This window comes from Strix aluco, chromosome 19 (assembly GCF_031877795.1).
Source record: "Strix aluco isolate bStrAlu1 chromosome 19, bStrAlu1.hap1, whole genome shotgun sequence".
Taxonomy (NCBI): Eukaryota; Metazoa; Chordata; class Aves; order Strigiformes; family Strigidae; genus Strix; species Strix aluco.
In genome coordinates this window covers 5,918,515-5,942,302 of record NC_133949.1, presented here as the reverse complement: position 1 = coordinate 5,942,302, position 23,788 = coordinate 5,918,515, and the positions used below count along the sequence as shown (strand labels likewise).

The 23,788-nt window shown below is 43.1% G+C and overlaps 1 protein-coding gene across 7 annotated transcripts in view; it reads left to right on the top strand.

The window, feature by feature from the left end:
• AUTS2 (activator of transcription and developmental regulator AUTS2) overlaps nucleotides 1–23,788 on the top strand; it is a 789,175-nt gene that overhangs the window by 236,655 nt on the left and 528,732 nt on the right. Inside the window, exon 1 of one of the 7 annotated variants that reach the window (XM_074844873.1) lies at nucleotides 21,459–22,662. The exons of the other annotated variants lie outside the window; for them this stretch is intronic. Within the exon in view, the coding sequence (XP_074700974.1) occupies nucleotides 22,615–22,662 (48 nt within the window). The 5' untranslated portion in view covers nucleotides 21,459–22,614. Of the gene's footprint in view, nucleotides 1–21,458; nucleotides 22,663–23,788 lie in introns of those variants that run through there. 7 annotated transcript variants of the gene reach the window in all.

Below are 23,788 nucleotides of genomic sequence, written 5' to 3'. Positions count from 1 at the left end.
TGTGTGCCAGCCAGATGCTGGTGCATCGGATTACATCTCTGCACAGATCCTTGTTCCCGTGTCTGTGTAAGTCCTAACAAATGCTTTTTTGGATGTGTCTCAGCAACTCCCTGCAGCAGTGATCCATCATTTGCCACCACTCTGCAGTGCTGCACTGATGGTAAATGCTGGGGGTTTAGTTCTGGACACTTGGAGTGATGAAGGCCCTATGATTCCCTGTTGCCCTTTGCTTTACATACCTAATATTTTGTGGTTATCTTCTGTAGCACAGCTTTACTAAAGACACCGGCAGGTGATGTTTCTCTCTCATTAATACACACTGTACTGTAAGAGTGTCTGATCTACTTCAGACGACTCAGTCATTTATTTCTTTTTTTGGCCTGGTGATGATTTCAAGCAAATACTATCTTCCTGTTCCTCTCGTCGTCTTTGCTTGTTCTCCGAGTACAAAACAGCCCTCTGTGAGCCTTGAAAAGAAGAAGAGATGTATTTTTCCCTCCATGAAAGGTTTTTGTCCTAGAACCATCAGCTACCCAGGAACCACAAATCAGAGCTGTCTCTGCTGGGCTCTGGGTCCTTATGTTAATAGTGCATCAGTCCCTTCCTTTCTCTCTCTGGCTCGAGCAGCATCAGATGCATGCTTTTGCCAAATACTCTTACAGCCCTGGATCACTGGCTTGTTTAGCAACATCCACGCGGGCTTTGAGAGAAGATGGAGTGATGCCACGAGGCAAACAGCCCTCCGCTCCTCCTTCCTTCGTGTGAGAGGGGAGAAACTCGCGCAGAAATTCTTGCAGACACACTGTATACGGTATGTTTGCAGCCAAGTTTCTGCAGTGTTTGTTCCAGAGATTTGTGAGCTTTGCGGGGCAGAAGCAATGCCTCGTGTTTATGCAGTACACAGCATGGAGGGGATCTAAACCAAAGTGAAATCTCTGCCATGCAGAGAGTCACAGGTCCTTCTGACAGGCTTTGGATGTAAAACCCCAGTCCTGTCAAAGCAGATGGGCATTTCATTGTGACTTCACAGGCAAAAACTCCAACAGGAATTTGTTCAGGGTGGTGTTACCCCAGCAACGCAGATGTTTGAAGTACAACCAAAAGTGTGACTCTGGTGGGGGTCTGGATGAAGTGAGGCAGCACCCAGAGGTAAAAGGTGAAAGAGGGAACAGAGGGGATTTGTTTGGGAATTTAATTTTTTTGCAAGTCACTTGTTTATATTTACAAGCTCTACCAATATTTTAATTAGGGTAATTACCCTTGATCAGGTAATTGACTGGCCTCTCTAATGGCTTCTCGTCTGTGATTCTCAGCTTGGCTTTGGGATGGCATGGTGAGAGCTGGGAGGGGAACAGCCGAAGGTTGGAGCTGGGAGGAGAGAAGAAACTGCTGTATTCAAAGCATAAGGTCCACAGAGGTTGTTGCATCCTGCTCAGGACTGCCAGGGCTTTCAAACCATTAAGGAAGCTAATTTATTGACTTTTTCCCCCTCCCTATTTTTTTTTTCTTTTTTTTTCTTCACAGAAACAGTCTCTGTTTATCAGAGACACTATTTTCATTTGGGAATATGCATGAACTGTCTGAGCATGGTTGGCCACTTGGGAATTTTCCACTCACTATGAAATAATAGGCAAAGTTTTGTTAAGGGACTGGTGGGATCTTGTGATGAGACCTTGTGAAAGAGGCTCCAGGAGGAGCAGTTCTCTCTCTGAAAATGTTTCCAGTTTGGTATGGGGTGTGTGTGAAGTGGGGGGCCCAGAAGACACAGCAAAATCAGTAGTCACACTTGTAAAACATAAGCCAATAACTTTGTGGTAAGATAGTTTTATAGGTTATTTTTTATTCAGATTTTCAGAGTTTTATTAGGGGATCAAATGGTTGAAGTACAGAATACATATTTTCGGGGTTTTATGTTTTACTTACAGTTTTTCCTGCAGTACCTGTTCTCATATTCTACTGATCCCTGATCACGCTTTGTCTCCTTGTTCGGCTGATCAATAACTGAGCAGATCTGGCTAGGAGAAGCCTGTCTCGCATGGGTGCTGATAAATAATCACAAATTGCAGGTGTTTTTATCCTTTGTGTTGGAGGAGCACTTAGCACAGTGCTGTTCTGCTCAGCGGCTGCTTTTCCTCACCACCACTGTAACACGAGTAAAAGATTTTAGTAATTTGGCACTTGGGTTATTAATTCTGGTGGGAACGCAGTGCTTACGTGTGCTCTCTGGATGAAGCAGCATGTGTGAAGTGCGCAGGGCAGGGGTCACGCCGGCTGCGATATTGCGATCAGTGTCTCGGGGTGATCTGGGGAAGCCACTTCATCTTACAGCGCTGCTTTTTTCCTGTCTGAAAGAAAAGCAATAATGAGATTTCCTTCCTGTGGAAAGTGTCCTAAGAACTACTCAGGAGGAGCGGCAGGTGTAAGTATTTATAATACATATTTTAGCGTGGCCTGATGCTGGCAGAGCCCTGCACTGCTCTCAGAAGCTCCCTTCAGCCTTGGTGTTTGGGGATTTGTTTCCTCACAGCATTAAAGCAATTACTGGATACAGGGAATATTGTGGGGTGTGTATATATACTGTGGAGGGAATACCATGGAAGCATATTGATTTGCTTCAGGTCTTCTGCAAGCCAAGTGCTGAGCAATTTCAAGCTGTATAAAAAGTCATTTCTGGGGCTCTTTGCTGCTGGAGGGAAGATACCCCCCAAAACATGCCTTTGGGAAACCCAGGGTGGAAAAGTGCAGAAGACCAGCTCTGAGAGTAACCGCAGGGGAATTGTGAGCAGCAGTGTTCAATTTATAGTATTATCTCACATTTTCATTTCTAAACCCCATTAAAGCCCTAACAGTTTTCCTGGAAACAGCCGTTAAAGTTCTCACTTGATTATTTTTTACCTCCATAGACGCTCTTTCTCTCAAACATGGTGCTAGCCAGGGTGAGAAATTTTGAACAGATTAAAATATCTGTATATTAGCATTTTTTTACAGTAACTGTGTCTGTAATCTGTGCTATGGACATTTCCAGAAATTGTGTTGCCGCACTGCGGAGTTTTAGAAAGCTCTGCTGAGATTAAATGTTTACAAAGAAATATTTTTAATCTTTGCTGAAAGTGGTGGATTATTTTGTTTATGTGGTAATATTACTGATGATAAATTAACAATACGGGGAGGACTTAAGAATTCCATCTTCTGAACTTCAGATTTCAGAGATGACAAATCTGGGTTCTGCCTCGTTCATAGATTTGGCAAATCGAATTTATCTAAAGAGCGTGAACTCTATTTTTTGAAATTTTCCTGCACTGAATACCTTTAAAATAAAGAAAAATGCTCTTCATATACCTTCATTAGCATGCAGTGTGCCATGACAGATTTATGAACGATGTCTCACTGCTGGAGTACCCTGGTGCTTTATACCATTTGGTAAATAGCATGATGGTGTGCTGGGTATTCAGGTTTCATTCTCGGTCCCATTCATTATCTTGCTATGTGAGTCCAAACAGACTATTTCACTCCTTTGTCTCAGTTTACCTCTGTATGAAAAGCTGGTACCATCTCCTACTGCTATTGTGAAATGTAATTAAGTTAATGCTTGAAAATACTGTTTAAGTACAAGCTGCAGCTGTTATTTGCTATTTAAAGTGTGTAAGGAAAAAAAATCCTGCTTGGTCCACTTCTGTTTGGAGTTTATTTTTGGTTTCTGCCTTTTTCCATTCTTTTTTTGTCTCCTCCTATAGCAAGAAAGTCAGGAGAATGTGACATTCGGTGAGTGACACCAGAGCTGGTGGAGGCAGGGAGGGGCTGAAGCCTTCAAGCACAACCAGTGATGCTGGAGATCATTAACACTGCTATTTATAACTGTAAAAACTAGGTTTCAAGGGGAAACATCTAGGCTTAGCGTGGCTAATTATACAGCTGTTAACTAATCTAACAGTGATCCTAATTCCACCAAACATTCGTACTGACATTTTATGGCATTGTGTGAAGCAAGCTAATACAGTACAGAGCCTGTCAGGTGGAGCCAGGCTCTGCTTCCCAGCTCTGCCGGCTGCCCGTCATCCTCTGCAAATGCAGAATGAGCGGTGAGGGACAGCTAACACCTCCTGCTGCAGACTGTGTCCATCTTAAGTACAGCCTCTTCAGAAAAGATAAGGGCACCTGGACTGGAGATTTTAAGGAAATCTCCAATTACTACTAAAGTCAAAATGACAGAGCAGGGGTTACCAGAGGATTTGACAGCTGCTGAATCCTCAGAATGACTCTAGATACACATACAATGTTTGCATTATTAATTTAATGTCTTTGCACTTTGGTGGTGTTCTTTATAGAAGTATTGCCTCAAGGATCTATCTGCATAAATTTAATGGTAAGATCAAGGTCTTTTTTTTCATTTAAAGGCATAAAATAGAAAGCAATCTCACTGAAAAAGTCTGATCAGTAACAGGATCAAATGGATTCATCAGAAATTGATACACTTTCCTGTCATCTTCCCTGCTCCTTTGTTGAGTCCCTTCTGTATTTTTGAAGTTTGAAAACACTGAAGTGTGACCCATTTTCCTGTTTATATTGTCTGTTTGCATTTCACACTGTTTCCAGGTAGGAGATGCTTCAATGGAAGACGAAGGGTTGTCCCTCAGGCACCACTGCTTCCTTGCTCCACTGAGAGGCTCATGAGTAGGCAATCGGGGGCTTAGAGGTCCCGAGTGTGAAGAATTATTGTCAGAGAGCTGGTTGTGTACACACTGACCTTATTATAACATTTATAGCTTCAAGGCAAATGCAGAGTAGCAAAGCCTCCAGCAGTCATGTTTCCATTTGGGACCAGGAACAGGGGAGTTCGCTTTCTGCACTTGCTGGTTTTACTGTTGTTAGATTTCACGTGTTAGTGATAATCTTTAGTTTCTCATTTCTCCAGTATTATTTGATCCTCACCGAGGACAAGAGGAGGTGGCCCGATGGGAGGGAAGAATAGTTTGGGCCAGGGCATGGCATATGTGTGAAAAGCTTTTCATGTTTGCTTGCTCGAGTGCATGAGTCTGGAGAAAATTGCCTTGCTGAGAGTCTTCTAAAAATGTCTTGTATTTTGGAGGTACAGATTTTTTTTTTATTATTAGTTTTTACTTTTTTAAAAGAAAATTAATTATGTGAAGCATAAGATCTTTGATCGTTTTGCTGGTTTTTTTACATTGGTTTCCATTCATTCTGCAGGGATTCATTGTCTTCAGTCCATCTGCCAACTGCTCTGCGATCACTGCCCAACAAAAGTACTCATTTTTCTCCCTTCTTTCCCCTCACTCTCCATCTCAGCCTCCAGAGCTTCCACAAATCAAAGGAAATCTATAGTTCATTTTTAAATTCAGTGCTTATTAAGTGAAAGGGATAGTTTAATGTCATTATGGAGGGCATCCTTTAATACTGCAAAGCAGCAGCTGTTGTTAACCTTCTTTGTTCACAGAGCCCCTGGTTGCTTGCAGGCTGCTGGGCAAACAGAATAGCTGTTAGCTACGTCTTGACTTCTTCACTCGAAGAAAGCAGAAGCCATCCTTAAGAAGCACAAAGGATTTAAGTAGCCATTCATGTTAGTATTTTGGGAATAAATACAGACTGTCTTGCTAGATGTCAGTACATTGATCCGAATTTGGGTCTGCTCGTTATGTTATGGAATGGAGCTGCTACTCAACACTGCTGTGTTTAGCCGCAGCGTATCTGCAGATGAGACGAGCGGCAGTCTGCCCATGTCAAAATGGTGAATGCTGCCTCTCATTTCCCTGATTCCTGGTGTGCATGGTTAGAGGAGACGACCAGAGGATGTGGAAGGAAGAGGAGAAAGTATCTCGCACTCGCATTCTGTCAGATCACACAGGGAAAAGAGACAGTGTGTGCTTTTACTTTCTTTTCCTAGTACTGGCAAAATACATGCGATACCCTCTTTGCTGGAGTAGGGTTTTTGCAAGCCATTATACACTGTGTGCAGCTGCTTGGGTTTTTAGACACCTGGCTTTGCTCCCTTGTGTATGTGTTCATAAGAGCTAGAAACAATGTATTTGACTAGTTTACCTTTTTTTTTAGCCTGCAACATTTCCTTCATCCCCTTAGGTACTTCTCCACCTATAGTCTTGTGTTTCCATAAGCACACAGTGAGACACAATTCTGCTTTGTGAACTCTGGGTCTTGACTGTTTTCACGCGTTCCCTATCGGAGCCTTCCTCAGCAGCAGGTGTCATTGCAACCTCATGACTATGCTTCTATTCCCTGATTGTTTGAGCCCAAATCCACAATCATTTCGAGGCAGCCGTCCAAATCTTCTAGGGAATATGTTACGCTTTTCCCTGAGGAAAAGTACTCACAAGAAAATTTGAATGGCACAGATTTTGCACAATGCAGAGCTGCAGCAAATAAATCCCCATGCCCTGTTCTGGTCCGTTGGGAGCCACGGCTCAAGCTGCTGGAGGGGATGTGTATGTTAACTTACTATCCTAATGCAAACAGGAGCCTGAGAGATCATCCTCGTATTCTTCCTGTAGGGCATGCTGAGCTAACGGAACTGATACATCTGGCCTCCTCCTGCTTTTCTAGACCCAGTATCTTCTTTAGGAGATCCAGCTGCTTGTACTGGAAACAGCAGTCTTGTGCCTTCATCTGCTCCCCATGTGTGACGGCGGGGAGTGCAAGGACCAGAAATCAGGCGTTGAGCACACTGGGTCCTAAAGGTGCTTATTCCCTTTTGGCTGTAAACGGAAACCAAAATTGTGATTCACCAACTGTTTGTAGAGACCATTTAGGCAATGTGAAAACTGTGATTGAAGATCCATTAATTTGAAAGCCTGTATGTGTATTCTGTTTTTTCATTCTACCGCTGCGTCCTGGGATGTCAGGGGGAGTAACCTGTGCCAGGTTAATAGGAATCTCCCTCTGACTGAAATGATGTTTTGCTTTGCCGTAGAGTTGCTATCTGAGCATTTCAGAGCACGGTGCAAACATTAATGGTCAAAGCAGTCAGATGGTTGAATAAAATTGAATAAAATCAGAGTCTGAAAAGCTGGGGAAACTTACACTTGACCATGATAAACGAGTTTCTTGAATCCTGGTCTGTTTTCTACTGAAGTAGCTTTGCTCAACCTAAGGTCTCTAAGACAACAAAGGGCTCCACAAAGCAACTGGTTGAAAAAAAAATTTAAACACCCCCTTCCCTGAGCACTCACATTCCTGAAGAAGTGTAGCTATGTGCCTTTGCTCGATGCCCGAGCCTGATTAAAATATACCAGATTATAACACTGAGGTTGCTGTTTTGTAAAACAATTTGGTTCTGTTTAAAGAACCAATAGGTGCTCCAGTAGCAGCCTTTCCAGCTGGGGATGAAAAGTGGAATATAATATGGATCGGGATTTTATTTTATTTTCCCCCCCTTTGAAACAGCTTGGTTCTTCAGTGGGAAAAAAGGTGGAAAAGCATTGACCTAGATCATCTTCGCTATCTGGCTAAAACTCAGCAGTGCATAATTGTATAAAAATGAGAGATAAAAGGAGGAAATTATATCAGAAAAGGCTTTTGTTTAATTTAGCTTTAAAGTTAGTGTCCAGTAATTCACCTTTGTGCTTTTCTAAATTCAACTATAGCTCAGCAATCCTGCTGGATAACGTGTAAGAGGACTTTCTGAGTTTAGAGGAAGCTGTAATTCAGTAATTTTCATACTAGACTTCACCACAGATAACTGGTAGAACTCATTTTACTTCTTGGCTGGTTTAATACAATATGTGCTGTGGATCAAGTATGTAGACATGCCCCAAATATGTTGCCCCTAACAAAGAGCCTGATTATCAAAACCCAATTACTTTATGAATTTGTACAAAGTTGCGTGTCATGCAGCCCGAGCTTACACATACTGCAGTTTCTCTTTCTTGTCTTTTTCCTTGGAAAATGTGACCAGCGAGTGGTAATGCTGTTGAATGCTGCTTTTATTAGCAGCAGCTTATGCGGAGATGTTACCCTGTCACTTTGGGTCATCTCTCCCATGTGCTTTGCAACAGTGTTGAAGCCAGTGAATAAAAACATTCAGGGGGGAAACAAGAGTCATTTGTAAGGAGCTATTTGCCTGCCTGCTTTTTAAGGCTGGGTGGCTGAAGAAGACTCTAATGCCAGTAGCGATGTTGAAACACATCAGTCCTTTTTCTGACTTCCTTTTTTCTGGGTCTAAATGTGCTCTGTTATGGAAAAAGAATAGTAAGCTTGCTGCTGCATTGACTGTCCTGGGTAGGAGCTAGGAACTACTAAGGGTTTTTTTTTTTATACCTGTCAGAAAATAGTGCACAAGAATAAAACCTACAACTGAAGGTTGGTATTTGCTTTGCTACAGTAAAAAAGTAGTTTAGTTCCTTGACACAGTTTGTGAAGGTGTGGACGAGTACAGTCTGAAGGACTGCAGCTTTCAAGGCTTTTACACTTGCAGAAATAGCACGTTAGAGAAGCAAGGCTCAAAGGATATTTTAAAAGTTGTACTTATTGTAGGGTCTAGCTTATCCAAAAACCCAGTTCTGATATCTCCCGAAGCCATTCACAAATCAACTTAGATATTGCTGAATTTCATCAATGGCGAGAATTTAGGAAATTCTGGAGGTTAGCAGCAAGTCCAGCAGTGTGGCTTACCAAGGATGGGAAAAATCATCTTTCCATTTCTTACTTTCACTGAGAGATATTTGAGTTCTAGCACTGAGCATTTTGGGGTCATGCTTTCAGATGATGGTGTAGCTGTTTGCTTAGTAGCTAATTCTTTGTGTACTGTACTTCGCATCTTGTCTAAATGGTATTGAGGAGATGGTGTGGAGGAGGGTGCTCTTTGGGAGACCAGAACCAGGAGAGAAGATGCTGTTTGTCCCACTCTCCAGTCTGCAAGGATGTGTTGGCAGGGGGGGATGACCTGCGTGTTGGAGACCCAGGTAAATGAATTTCTCTCTGCAGGGACTTGCAAACCATTTTTTTTTCAAGAAATGTTGCTTAGATATCCCCTTAGTCAGGAGTGAGCTCAGTCTTCTCTGTCGATGCTGTTTAAATTTCAATGAATAGCTGGAGCAGGGGAGTAGGTGTTGGGTCTGCCCGGCTGTCACACAGCAGGTTGTGTCTCAGGGGGGAAAAGTCCTGCCTACAGCCCCTGTTACCTGGCAACATGGAGCGTGATATTGGGATCAATAGAGAATTACTTGAACCTACAAACACTTGGTTGTCCTCAGCATAGCTCTGACTTGTAATACAGAGCTCAGTTGCAGTGTGACAGCTGCCAGGGAAAACACGCTCATAACCCTCCGCGGGGTGCCATGGGTATCCCTGGGTGATGGCACCCCGTGGGGCCCTGCGCCACTGATGACATTTGGAGGGGACCCCCAGGGTGAAATGGAACCTCGTGAGCTACAGTTGAGAGCCAAAACAAGATGTCACAGTGGTGGGGGGGGGTGGGCAGCGACTTACCGACTCCAGTCCAAACAGCTGACTCTGCGCCGGTCCATGCTCTCCCTGTTAACTCGGCAGCAAATGACACAAAGTCCCCTTTTAACTGGTGTCAGTGATGTTTGGTGTTGGCTTTCTCAAATGTGTGTCTCGCGAGTCGTTACTTAATTCTCTTTCCATTCTACAACAGGGACCTCGTGGCAGTTTGGTGTCAAACTGTGCCCTGTATCTCAGCGGCGTATTCTACATTGGCATAGAGATGGATCCTGATCTAATAATTCATATATTATTCAGTACCCTGAGGTTTAGGGATTAGTCAGGTTATGCAAAACCAATTTTTTTTTTTTTACACAGGCTCATTTGCATATTAACTTTCTTGTGCATTACCGATTTGGTTCTGGTGAACTTCATCCTGTTGCTAGGAGGGATAAGCTATGAAACAGTGAAGAATTATTCAAAACGTGTGCAGATGCAGGAAGTTAATGCTGCTCTGGTTTGTATTTGGATAGCTGTCATGTAATTTAAAAAGACTAGGCATCCTGGAAACTCTAGAAGCTTTTCCTTCAAGAAAACTCTAGGTGAGTTTTCTTATAAACTGAGTTTTAAAGCCTGAATGGTACCTCTAGTTTCAAATGGCAAAATTGTCCGTCACAATGGGAATTGCAGAGCTCCTGTGGGATCTACACCTGGAAGGGTGCTTTTAGCAGATCTTTCTCTGGAATAGAAATCCACTGGAGAAACTCCATTATCTTAAAAAGAAGTGGGAATAGAAGTAATTGGGTCGGTATGTAGAGGAAATGCATTTCCTTTCCAGGCAAACTGACTTTATCTAGAAGCTTTCTTCTGTCTTCTTCAATTAATACGAAAAGGCTTCACTGCTTTATAAGTATTGGTTACATTTGGTGCACAGCAAATTTTGCCTTTAAAGGGATTCTTTTAGTCCATTGTCACCTAATTCCTTTAGAACATGTTTATGTAAGAAGGACATGCTATTTTTAGAAACTTAATGTAGATATCAGTATGCTGGGAGATGAGGTTGTTCTCGAAGAGAAGGATGTACCAGCAAATTTACTCCACAGCGTAAATGAGGCATTTGTGTGTGGTGTGCCCTGGGAGTACCAAGAGCAAAAGCACTACCCTAGGCAGGGTGGAGAATTTGTCCACCCGGTGCCTCTCTAACCCTCCAGCCCCCTTAAACGTGTTTTTGAACGTATACAGCTGTTGGCATCCTGCAGAAATTGCAGGATCCTGATGCTCAAGATTAAGAGAGTCCTTTGGGGTTTTTTAAAAAAAAATAAATCTTAACAATTTTGGATTCTCTTCGTTAGCGGATTTTGAATTTTTACTATGCTCTCAGACCATGTTTTAAACTTTTCTGCTGGGAGAGCTGAAGCATGCTTTCCGTTGTTGTTGAAATGAGAACAAGCATTCTTGTATGCTTGCTGACTCCAGGAGCCTTCCTGAAGAAAAACACTAAATATTTTCAGGTTTCAGAAAAGAGCAGGATTATAATCTTGGGAACTGTCTGCTTACATAGTATTTACCCATGAGCTACTTAACCATAGAGATACACCATTTTATTGTCCATGTATGTGCTGTGGTGTACCATCTCTGATGTGTCATTTATTGGTAGTATATCTCTAAAACGTATTTTTATAGATACGGCAGTATAGGTAGTATGTACATAAATGCGTTTGGTCTGTGAACAGGTATCTTCCAAATGCATGTGTGTGTATGTAAGAACAAAGAGGCTCAGAAAATGCAATGGTATATCCCATCCTTTTCCTCCTCCCTCCCCTGCACTTGTATAAGTACTTTTGATGGCAGCTGCTGGATTAGACCCAGAAGCTTAAAAGATTAAAGAAAGCACTAAAAGCAGCTAGGAGGAAGTGAAGGATCCGTTTGTCTAAAGGTTTGTGTTTTCGTACTGGTGGTTGAGAAGAAAATTGCAAACAGGCTCTGCCCTGCAGCGGAGGACTCGCAGACATCTGGGCGTTGCAGGGGTAGGGTGTCTGGGCCAGCCACACTCGCTGGGGTGAAACCTCAGCCTGTGCCTTGGGACTCACCCTGTCACGTCCGGGGTGCTGAGGGTGACAGCGTTGGTCCCCATCCTCATCCCTCCTTGCTGTTGTAGCGCACCAGCTCCTTTAGTGCTCTGCAGCATAGATGTGGAAAGCCTCAGCTGCCTGTAGTTCATTAGGGACTGAGGTGAAACGCTGAAATGGAAGCACAATGAACGGCTCAGTGAGCTACAGATTTGGCATTTTCACTCTGTAGTAAACTGTGCTGCCTGCTGCTGCCTGTGCTGTCTGTTAAGCTGTACGAGGAACACTATTTTTAATGAACGTGCTTCTTGTCCAGGTGGTTCCAGTCAAGGACAGGTAGAGCTGAACAGGACACAGCATCTTTCACCAAAGTCAGGCTGAAGTCTGATTCTTTGCCCCTGTTTCCCTTTCCCCCCATCCACACTCCTTAGCCCCAAACCGAAAAGCAGCTGTTTCAAGAACTGATTTATTTATTTTTTTAACATGGTCTTTTGCTATGTAAAACATCTGCTGCTTTCTGGCTGATCTCTAAACATTACTGATGGTGTGTATAATCAAACCAGGGATCTTGAACAATGTGAGCCAGTCTTGCCTTTTGTCATTGTAAACAAGTGAGTCTGTGCTGAAAAAAGTATCTGATGTGGATGCAAAACAAGACCCCTACACCCCAACGGCACTGATAGGGTAGAAAGAGTGCTGCTGAGCATGTTAGGATTATTAACATTAATCTAATCTTTCCGTTTGTCAAGCAGATTTTTGAGTACATGGAGACAGCTTACCCAGTTCTTAAGACAGTGCTCCCAGATCAGCTTGTAGTTTGTTCTGTAATACCATGTGGATTTGCTGGGATTTTCAAGTAAATACATTATGTATATGGCTTACAGATTGCTTAGGCTGTCTGCATCAATAATTAAAATGAGGGAGGGGACTATTCTGCAGAGTCTCCCCCTTTCTTTTTCTCATTCTTTTTACATGTCTATTTTTATCTTTCGTCCTTAGGATCAGGAAGATAAACCTGTAGCGAGGAAGAGTGTGTCAAAGACAGAGCTGAACATTTTTCCAGCAGAGATGGGAGCTCGTGGCACATCACTGCAGTGCCAGCTCTCAGCATCAGCCTGACCTTTGCCATTCTCTTTGCAGACGCTTTGATTCAGACTTGTCAAGAGCTGCCAACCTGTTCTCTTTGCTGTTAAAACAAGCACACCTTTTCTACTGAGACACAGGACAAAAAATGTTGCTTTTGAGTCTTGTGGCGAACATGTGCTGTGCTGTTTAGTTGCCCAAAGTAGAGGGAAATGGTTTGGTTTGATTTGGTATTGCTGTGGTGAGTGTAACATTGCCTAGGTTTTGGCCTTTGTTGTTGTGAGTTTTTTAGTGGTACTTTGTTAGATGAAGAGCTTCAATATAAGTTAATACTTAAATTTCAAGTATATCACAAGAATAACTAATTTCTGTTTTATACCTCCATTCTCACCTATCTTGGAAAAGTATGCAGTGTATTGGAGTTGACAGTTCAAAATGCACAGTGCCATCCAGATACAGGCTGTTAGTGCCGTTTTCTGATGTGCCATTTTTAGTGTCCTGACTACGTTGAATTGAAGTAGGAAGTTATGTCCAGTTAATTGTAAGACTGTCTCTTTCCTATCTCTGAAATTTGCACATCCAGTCACTCACATCTCTTCCTTGAAGTTCAAAATGATAGCCAGTCCTTGCTGGACACGATATAATGTGTCAAGGTCACAGTCAGCTTCAGTGGTGGGTGCAAAGTACATCAAGACTGTACGGAGCCTAAGGTTTGAATGCTGTTATAAAAAGTGCACTTGGGAGAGCGACAGACCTTTCCACACTGACATTACCGCCTAAGAGCTAGCAAGAGTTACTTGCCTGTGTTTACATCCCAGCTTGGTTTAAACTTTACAGCACGTCCAAGGAAACAGAGAAACTGCCCAGGAGGGGCTGATCTGATGAAATGGCTGGATGTCCTTGCTCAGCTTAGCATATGTGCACAGCAGTCCCAGCTTTGGGCTGAGCTAATTTCCCAGTCTGTGTGTGAGGCACAACATACAGTGCTTGCTGTCGTTGTGCATTGTGGGACTGATGAAGCTTTTACTGTGGAGATTTTCATACCGTAGCTGGGAGCACGAACATTTGAGCAACTTCAAAATGCACACACTGTGTGCTGGTACAGAATAAGTAAGACCAGTTTCAATTTTGTCACTACAGATAAAAAATCACGTGGTATGCTGTGCTTGGTGTGAAGATGGTTTGGTATTGCAGACACCAATACCTGATACCTTCCATGTGTTGGGAATGCCGGTGGAAGGTCTTACAGAGGTAGAGCAAACCAAAACTTGTCCAACATTATTTTTTTTTTTTTTCACATCTGGCTGAAGAACAAGGATGCAGTTCAGTGTCAATAGCCTGTGTAATCTTTGACTGCTTTTTGAGATGGCTCGTTAGGATGATTTCTTGGCTGGAAACTTTGGAATTGGCCTGAGATCACCAAGTCATGGGCTGAGAAAGAGCCATTAAATAATAAGAACTATCTTATCTCATTACTGACCTGGACCACGCTCTGCCCAGCAGTCTGGAGAGGAACTGCTGGCACACAGCGTTGCTGGCTGCAGTTAAGTGTAGCACACAGTGCATGATCTCGGGTACTGTTGTGTTGCACTGCCTACATCACTCTCTTTCCAGTTTCAGTTTACTTGTTTTAAGGCTCTTTATTGTGTACTCTGCCTACGGAAGTTTAGTTCTGATCGTGGAATTGCCTGTGAAGATCTGATGCCATCAACAGCTTCATTTGTCTAGGTTACAGTTTAGGACCTTAGGAGCCAAGTACCTGTGTTGGCATCACTCTGTGTTGCTCTCCCTTTTCATGCAGAGGGGCAGTTTTGTGCGTTTCTTATGTATAAAGACAGCAGTTAGGTGCTCTGTGGAAATCCTCAGTGCTCTAAGAAAGGTTTAAGCCTTGGTTAACTTCTCCAAATATACCTGAGCTTACAGTGGACACTATAAAAGCAAGCCAAAAGCTGCTATATGCTAGTATAACTGTTTATTTGCAAGAATTTTGCAGTCTGAGTATAAGAAATGCTGCAAGTTCTGGTACTACAGCTCCTCAATGCACAAAGCTGTTCATTTTTCTGTTTTTTTGTTTTGGTGGGTTTTTTTTTTTTTTTGAATACTCCCTATTGTGATATTTCTTCTTCTCAATTGCTTAAAAAAGTTGAGACTAAAGTCCAGAGTAATTTTAGTAGTAGTATGGTTACTCTGGATAAAGTAAAGGACAGTGTTGCTCTCCATGTTCAGTGCCTAGCATTGTGCAGTCCTGCTCGTGGAATATAAACTCTGGATGCTGATGTAATACAGATGTTAATCAGAATTTACAGTAGTTGAACTCAGCTTGGAATTTAGCTGAAGGGACTGAAACGGAGCATTAATCAAAAGCCACAATTACTGAGCCACACTTTCTGCATTAAAGCAAACTAATGTAGAAGATGCATTACACCCCTAACATTTCAACATAACGTAAGTCCTGCCATGAGAACATGGTAACAGTAGTCATTAGCCTTTACCTTTGACTGTCTGAGTAAGGGGAAGGGTTATATAGATGTTAGTTTGCGCTCAGAAAGAGGACTTGGGGGGTGGGGAAAAAAAAAAAAAGCTGGCTCCTCTTAATAAACTAGTGTAATTACAGATCTGTTTAAGTGGAGGCATATGATACGTATGTTTGTGACAATTTTCCAGAGGGATGGTTCGGCTAGTGCTAAATAACCAGGCTCATTTTCCCATAATGCAAATGTTACTCACAAACTATTACCATAATTGATGCACCGAGCCACTGTAGAGTAAATAATGTGTTGTATGTGGGAAGCAAACTGGAAGTCAATGAATATTAAAGAACAAAATCTCATTTTTAAAGGGAAACTTCACAAGAATTAGAATTACTTTGAAAATCAAATGGCAATGCAAGTTCAATCGATGGGTTGTTTTTTAGGTATGTATACATGCACATGCATAAACACTTGCACTTACAGGCTGCAGTCTCCAGTGTGGTTCAGCTGGGGTATTCTTTCTGCTTGGTGAGTACGAAGCATCCTCAGACCTGATCAAAGCATGGTGTATGGGAACCTTTGGGTGGCATCCAGTGTCCTGGAGGTTCCCAGAGAAGTGGGTTATGAACACACTAGACCTCTTGGTAGTCAAAGAATTAAGGACCTTTCAGGGTGTTTTCTGTTGGGTGAAGGGGAGCTGGGACTGGTGACACCACGTTTGGGGAGATATTAGTTGTTTCTTTGTCTCTGCCTTCCTGCGCTGTGCTGGGATACTCCTGTGTAACGCAGGACGAATTCTGAATTGTGCAAAAAACATGGCAGGGATCATATTAGATTTCTAGGTTGTGATGCTTGCGATGGCAGAACACTGCCTGGAGGCTGCCGTGGCTGAGATCTGTGACCCCCTCGTGTGCTGCGTGGCTGGGCATGGCTGCATGGACCTCAGAGGGTACAGAGGACAAGGCTTTACAGTTACTCCTTCCTTAGTCCTTGATCACTGTCCCTGTGCACAGCCTTGTGCCTCCTAAGTGTTAAGTAGGTTACAGCACTTATTGCAGAGGTGTAAATCACCCTGTATCCATTGCTGAATGCAGGAGCTATTGGCACTGCAGGCTTATCTATGCTGGTACAGATTTTTAGAGTAAAACGTTTTGCTGAACAGGGCTTGATTTAACTGTGGGCATTAGTGCCCTGCTGTCCCTTCCCTTTTTATGTTCAAAGGGAACTTGTGTTAGTGCTTAAATGTATATATGTACTTTGCATGGAAAGGTTGTATTTTTTCAGGCATTGCTTTACTTTTTTTCCCCCTGGATATATTGCTCCCTCATCCCTGTTCCATGTGTAAATGAGGGAGATCTATACAGACAACTATATAATGTACTGCAGAGGTGTATTCCAGTAGGATGAAATGATGGCGTGGCACAGAAATCACTGCCTTCTGCATTTGAGAATTGTGTCATTTCAAACGCTTATGAGTACTGGTGTGTTCTCAGAAGTGAACTTTTCTCCAGGTAATAAAACCCTCATCAGATACCACTGTAGCTCTAGAAACCAGAAAGCCAGGGAACAAAATGCAGAAGCATTGCATAGGATTACAAAAGCATCATTTGATCTTTTAAACCATTTTGTCCAGATGGCAATTATTGTTATTTATTTTTAAATTACAGATTATAGCACTGCACCTTCTTTTTCAGAGAGATTAAGATGACATTTTAAGCAACCTTTGCCTCCCATTGCTGAAGATACTCGCACGTGACTTGCTGGCACAGTTACATATATATCATATAACGACAGTAGCTTTCCTTATTGTAACCTGATATAACTCAATGTGGCAGAAGTAACATATTGTGAGCCATCATGAGCCTAGCTCTTGTGTGCCAGGCTTATGGGCTGTCCTTCTTCTGTCTCAGTCTGTCTCATGCAGATTGTAAACCACTAGCAAATGTCTGTTTCTTGTCCTCTGTGGACTGTATCAAGGTGTCTTTGAATCTTTCAGGCTTCTGTGGTTGTGCCTCCTAGCCATAATTTCACCTAGAAAGCTGAGCACATGCCTGAGCTGCATTATAACTCACTGTAACTCATTACAAATTGGCACTTAGCTGGGGGAGATAGAGTACTTCAAACTGTTTTTCTCAAATTAATCTGTACTCTTTGAATCAGGTAGCCTTACTTATGAGGTTTTATCCTAGTCCCAGGGAAAAGCAGACAGGGAAAAGGTTACTTTTGCACCTCTGTCATTGCAAAAAAAAGTCTTTCCATAAAGCATGGCTTTGCCTGCAGGGCTGTCGGGGTGGCACTGGTCTCCTGGACTGCTTCATCCTACATCTCGTGTCTGAAATGGTGCCAGTCCCGGGAACTTCGATATACCGGACACGGGATGCAGTTCATTCTGTGCCTGCTCTAAGTGGATATTAAAGCATAAGAGCTCTTGGATACTGCCAGCCCACATTGGGTTCAAACCAGTGACCTAGAGAGTTTCTTTTTAAAATGTGCACAGAAGTAGGAATTGACAGCAGCATGTTTATGATGAGATTTTTCAGCAGCACTCAAGATGAAAGAGCAGATGGTGTTGATGGGAGAGCAGGGTTATAAGGTACAAGATGGGATTGTTATCATGTTAATAACAAGACAGCAAATCCCACAGTGCTTTCTATTAGCCTGAAGGATGATAGTTCCCTGTTGGCCTTCATGTGAATCAGAAATGTCCAGTAGCGTGGGCCTCAGGAGGCTGCAGACGCCTTGATAGTTCCTCGTGTTGGTTCTGAGATGTAGCCATCGATATGTTTGGATTTGGTCATTCTGACCCTTTTCCTCACTACCTATGCCCTGGGAAGCCTTTTAGGGTGTAAAGGAGTTTGAAGACAGAGCTGATGTAATTCTGGGTTACTTCTACAACAGAACCACTGTCAATGGAATATGGGTGCTTTGAAGTGAATCTGGTATTTGCTAATTTAAAGCTCGGGAAGTGCCGGCCATGGTGGAAGGCAGGCAGACAGAGCTTCAGCACTTGCACTGCATTTCAAGCAATCCGTATTACTCTGCAGTTCTCTGAACTTGGGGAAAATCTTTCTCATTTGGTTGGCACGCAGATCCCACAGTCTTTGCTCTCAGCTTCAGATAACCTTCCAGGGATCACTCCTTTGGCTGGTACATTAGGAGCCATTCTGAACTATGAAAAACATTTCAAAATCCTTCGTATTTATACTTACTCCAAATTGCCTTTTTTTTTTTTTTTTTTTCCCCGTACAGGCTAATTATAAAAATTCCTGTAAACATTTTTTGGAGATGGGATCTTCCTATTTATCTAAACTTTGTGCTTGTTGTTTATGTCCTATTTTTTTCAACATCCCCGCACTTCACATTGCTGGTTGGGAAGTGTGAAAGCTATTATGGTAATAGGGAGTGAGATGATCTTCTGCTCTCATAGTGCCGAGGAGATGGGAATGGATGTAATTCATCTTGGATGTAGTCCCTGCTGAAAATACATCATCTTGCTTCAGCCTCCCTGCACACGTAGATATACGTGCAGAGGTTCATTTTGCTTGGCCTAAGGGTCAGTGCTTGTTAGCTTGCCCCGGGATCAGCGTAGCTTGGCTCAACTGTGTACCCTTGCAAGTGGATTCTTCAGGGTGTTTATACTGCGGCGTGTACAAAGTGAAATAGTGCCCGGCTTGCTCCTTCCCTCCCTCCCACGTAGCGCCAAGAAAATGTTAGTCTGACTTGACAACGAACCCGGAGTGAAAGAGAAGAGGAGGTATACCCTGCTTTTAGGTGACTTGAAAATCAAATCTGTACTACTCACTGTTTAGTTTGCTTGCATTAGTGTATGATTAGCCTTTTCATGGCGAATAATTGAAATGAACATGGATCGATATCTAAATATACGTTAGGGTGTATTAAAAGGCTTAGAACCAATGGTCTGTTAAAAAGGAGGTTATTTCAGTTCCTTTGAATACTGTCTCACATTTGAAATGGTATATTAGAGTATGACAAAACCTGCTGAATAAATCAGAAGATGATTATTCTGGGAGAATTGCAAATATTCTATCAAAATATGGTTCCCTTTGTGGAGGCATATAAAATCAAGTCTGGATTTTGGCTGTACAAACTTAGAATATGAATAGTACATTATTTCATGTTATTGATGGGTGTTTGAAAGAGAAGATGTGGGATAACAGAGTTTTGGAGGTTAGTGCTACAGCATGTTTAGGGATGAATTCCTATCCAAGGTATTGTTTCTCTGGCGGCGTGTCCCTAACAAGTGAAGATGAATTGGCAAATGGAAGTGAAGCTGTTGTGTGATGCACCATATAGACAATAACTCTATAAAATATGAGACTCAAAGAGGTTTCAGACAAAGCGCTGACACTGTAGGTTTTGAAATAAATGGTGTATTTTGCTTAACTTCAAAGATGAATGCAGTGTTGAGAACTTACGCTGTTGTACTTTGTGTACATGTACTTTGTGTAAATGCAAACCTAAACAGCTTTTAGAATTACAAGGAATAACAGGGTTCTGCTGGTGCTGGCTGGAGGCTGTTTGTGGATGCTAATGTTGGGGGTTTCAACGGTGTGACAAAAAATGAGCAATCCTGTGGTGTGATCGGCTCTTCCCTGCCTGGCTGGGGGACGTGATGGCTGGAAATTCTGCATCTCCATTCCCTGTGCTGCACTTGTCCTTTGATTATAAAAGGACAGCTCTCGAGGGATGTTGTTGTGCATTTTCCTGAGATAAAATAATAGCTCTGTGTTTTGTGACCCTGGAACTTTAGGTCCTGCCAGATGCTAATGAAGCAGTGGAAAACATCCAGGGCCTGGTAATTGCTTTGAGCCACAGCTGTTTGTGCTTGGTACACAGTGTCAAAGCTCGCTTCTTCGGTGGCTGCGCCCTGTGATATTGCCCCAAGGTCCCCTCGGGGACTCCTGGGTCAATGCAGCGAGCAAACTTCCTATAATTGGGTACAAGGGAGTGTGGTGTCCATGTGGACATGGGCAGCCTGAGGATGAGTCATACTCTCGACAGCACCGATGGGGTTCCCGCTCGGTGTCTGCAGTAAATCCCAGGCAGTGCTAGCAGGCTGTGTGTCCTGCTGCAGGGACCGCAGTGACAGCAGCGCCCCGGGCAGAGCAGCAGCTGGGAAGGAGGCGAGGCTCTTGCGCTGACCTGGTCTCATTCAAACGTACAGCCGGATCTGTCCTATTTACTCATTTGCTACTTCAAAAAACAGTTTTTTAGGTGCAGAAGGTGCTAATAAAAACCAGTGTGTTCATTTTCTTTGGATGTGTGTTCCCTGTAAGAGACCTTATCCACTGTTGTCTTTGCAAGATGTGATTTCTGATGTTTCCATAGACCTGAAAAAAAGGCTGGGGCATTTTACCACCCTTTTAGCATAGGTTAATTCTCCCACAGAAATGTAGAATTAAACGGAGTGTGAGAATCCTGTGGCACCAATGGAAGGTCATTTCTGACAGCTATGGCAGTGGTTTGAACCAGCTCTCTGAGTTGCGTTGAGGGAGTGAGAAGGGACTTACTTGCCCCGATGCCCCGACTGGGCAGGGGAGGGCAGGGATCTGTCTGCAGAGCGGGGCTGAGCAGCCTCATCTCCAGCAGCAGGGTACGGACTACGGCAGCATCCCCCGTGCAAAGACACATAGGATGGTTAGAGTCATACACTCAATTAAATGAGGTGACTGTTGTTGCTCAATATTGGTATTTGGATCCCTTTTATAAGTCTTAGTTTATGAAAAGTTCTAAAAACCTCTGTTGGCCAGGCTCTCAAAGTTCCAGCTTTCATATGATGCACTGACACTATTATCAGTATTGATAGTACTTTTTAGGTGAGTAATATTGACAAACTGGGTTTCAGGATCTGTCTCATCCACTATGTATCTCTGTGCATACATATACTAGGAGGTGGTCAGTCAGTGGTACATGTATTTATTCCATCTCACTCTACCTATGGAAAAGATTCCTAGGCCTAGAAAAGGTACAGAGAATAATGAAAAGCATCTGTGGAGACACGCACAGCTTCCCTACAAGGAGAAGTGTAATAGTCTGGGAGTCTCTAATCTCCAAAAGGTGTGATATAGGAGAGACAAGAAAAATCTGTAAAATCACAACTGATCTGAAGGACAAGCAAGTTACTCTCTTTTTGCAGGATAGCATACTGTGAGACTCCCACTTAAATAACCAGACAGCTGGTTAAAAACAACAAAATGAGGCGACTTTCTCCTACTGCATATCGCAAAATTCTGAACCTTGTTCAGCATCTTGTGGAAACACAAAAAGGTTCAGCTACCTGCGTGACAAATTCGGGTCCATCTGTGTTATTGTATGTGTTACTGAGGACACATCTTTGGACTTGAGATTTCTTACATTGTTTCTTTGTGCATCTTAAAGTGTTTGGACCTAGGATGCTGGGCCGGATAGCTCTGCTCTACAGCACTCTCTGTACACAGCGGAAATACAGTAGGCTGATTATATTCATCCTGTAGTTTGCAACTTGATATTCACTGCTCTGGGGCATGATTGGAGCTGGGAGATTTGCAGTGAGCTGCAGCCAAATCAATGTGTCTCGTTAAACCAGAGACAGGGAATTGGGCAGTGTTTCTGGATGGACAGAAGAACAAATAGTCTGATAGGTGTCTTCCCAGGATTTTTTATACATTAGTTTCGTATTGATAGTGGTGGTTATTTTGTTGTATGGTTTTTGTTTGTTGTGTGTGTGTTTTTTTTTTTTTTAAGGGTCTTTACAGATATTATTTTAAAACATGAGCCTGGCAGCATCAAAGCTTAACAAGTTGGGTGTGGAGAGGGAGAGCTGAGAAGGGGGGAGCAGAAGAGAGCCTGACTCCTGATTACTTGCTCTGCTTACATGGTAGCATTACTGCAGCTGCAGAATTGGAAAGGCGATATTTGCTTTATGCTTAAGAGGCTTTATTGTTTCTAAACTATATATAGTTCTGTAATCTTTCTTTAGATGGGGGAGGGCAGGGTGGGACAGCCTCCAAAGTATGGCCACCCTGCTTGGTGGGAGAGCAAGGGGTTAACGCGGTGGTGTAGGGTTCTCCGAATGGGCAAGCTCATTGTCAGAATAATGTTTAGCCAGGTGTTAATCTGTGTCTGGAGGGAAGTGCTGGAATTCATTATTCATCCCACTGGGGGAGGTCATGGTCCTGGGAGGCTGCCAGCGCTGGAGCCAGCCTCCTGGCTTTACTGACATGTGCCATTTGTGATGAATGCAGCTGAAGTCCATTTGAGGAATTCTCTTGTCAGGCAGCCAAGCTGACAGCGAAACGCGGAGCTGAGGCATTCGGCGAGCTCTGTTGCAGCAAGCGAGATCGTGCTCAGCATTGGGAGGGCAAGAGGGGACAAACTGCAACCGCGAAAGGAAAGCATCGGGTTTTCTTTTTTTTTTTTTTTTTCTTTTTTCTTTCTCCCACCCTTTGCTTCTGCTGAATACTGCGCTCCCCTTGGAAAATCGCTGGCTCTGACGGAAGGAGAGCCGGCACGCTGCTTTTCATCAGCAGGATAGGTTTGGCGTGCTTTTTTGGTTTTTAACAAGCGCAGAAGGTGAGACAATGATCAAGTCGAGTTGGTTCTACGTCAAGTTCAAGTATGCAGAGAAGGTAAGTTGGTATGTTCTGTCCTGCAGCCTTTTCCAAGGGATTGCTGAGTGGTTGCCTGCAGCCCCCTTCTCTTGACAGGCAGCTCTGGCCACCAGCGGAGCGAACGCTGCTGAGAAGTTTCACTGGTGAATTTGTTTTCCTGTGGCTTGGTGGGTAACGCTGTGCCGAAAGCCGGTGCCACGCAGGGTACGGGCTTGAAATGTGACAGCCGGAACTTCAGCGTGGTGCAAGTGGAGAGAAAAGCAAAGCTCAGATCTAATTCCTACAGTGCTGTGTCAGTTAAAAAAAAAAAAAAAAAAAAAAGGCAGTGGTAGAGATGTATTTGTTTTTCTCATGTGGAGCTTGAAAGGGGGGAATATTTCTTGTTCTGTAGAGCTGGTTATGAGATGTGACCTGCTTCTGCAGGGAAGTCAGTTCGTTTCTTCTCCTTTAGTAACAAAGTAAGTATTTAATTATCCATAATTATCACTGGAAGAAAGGAGTTTTATTGATCAAAAATTAATGAAATGTATTCTAAGGCTGTTTGCTGGGGGTTTTACCATGGAACTTGCTGCATTTCCTATTGCACAGAACACGGTGCTTTCTGTTGGATTTCCCTTTTGCACTCATCTTCCACTTTATCTTGCCTGTCCCTTGGTACCCAGATGCCTGGGGGAAACAGAGGGACGGGGATGGGGAGAGGATGGACCGAGATTCAGTGGGGACCTGCTTGACAGTGATGCGTTTTCACTGAATATCTCCCTGGAGAGTTTCCTGCCCCAGGTTAAAGACTGATCCTGTTGCCAGTAATGCTGAGACCCAGTCAGAGTATTTGGATGCAGCTTTGCTGTTTTCTTCTGTTTTCAGTCCAGCAAAATGGGGAAAGAGCAAGACAACTTTTTTTTTGCGAAAATACTAAGCAGCCTCACTATCTGTTCCTTAATCATCCTCGAGCAGTTAGCAAGTTGCTATTCTTAAAACAGGAGGAAAACCCATGCATGTGCTATTAGCCTGAAATTTTCTATTCTGGCAAATAGTCCCACATTGATTTATTTCTTGTCTTTGTGCCTGAAGTTATACTGCACCCAGTGAAAGCATTTATATTTCATTTAACAAGAAGCATATATATTTCATTTAACAAGATTGT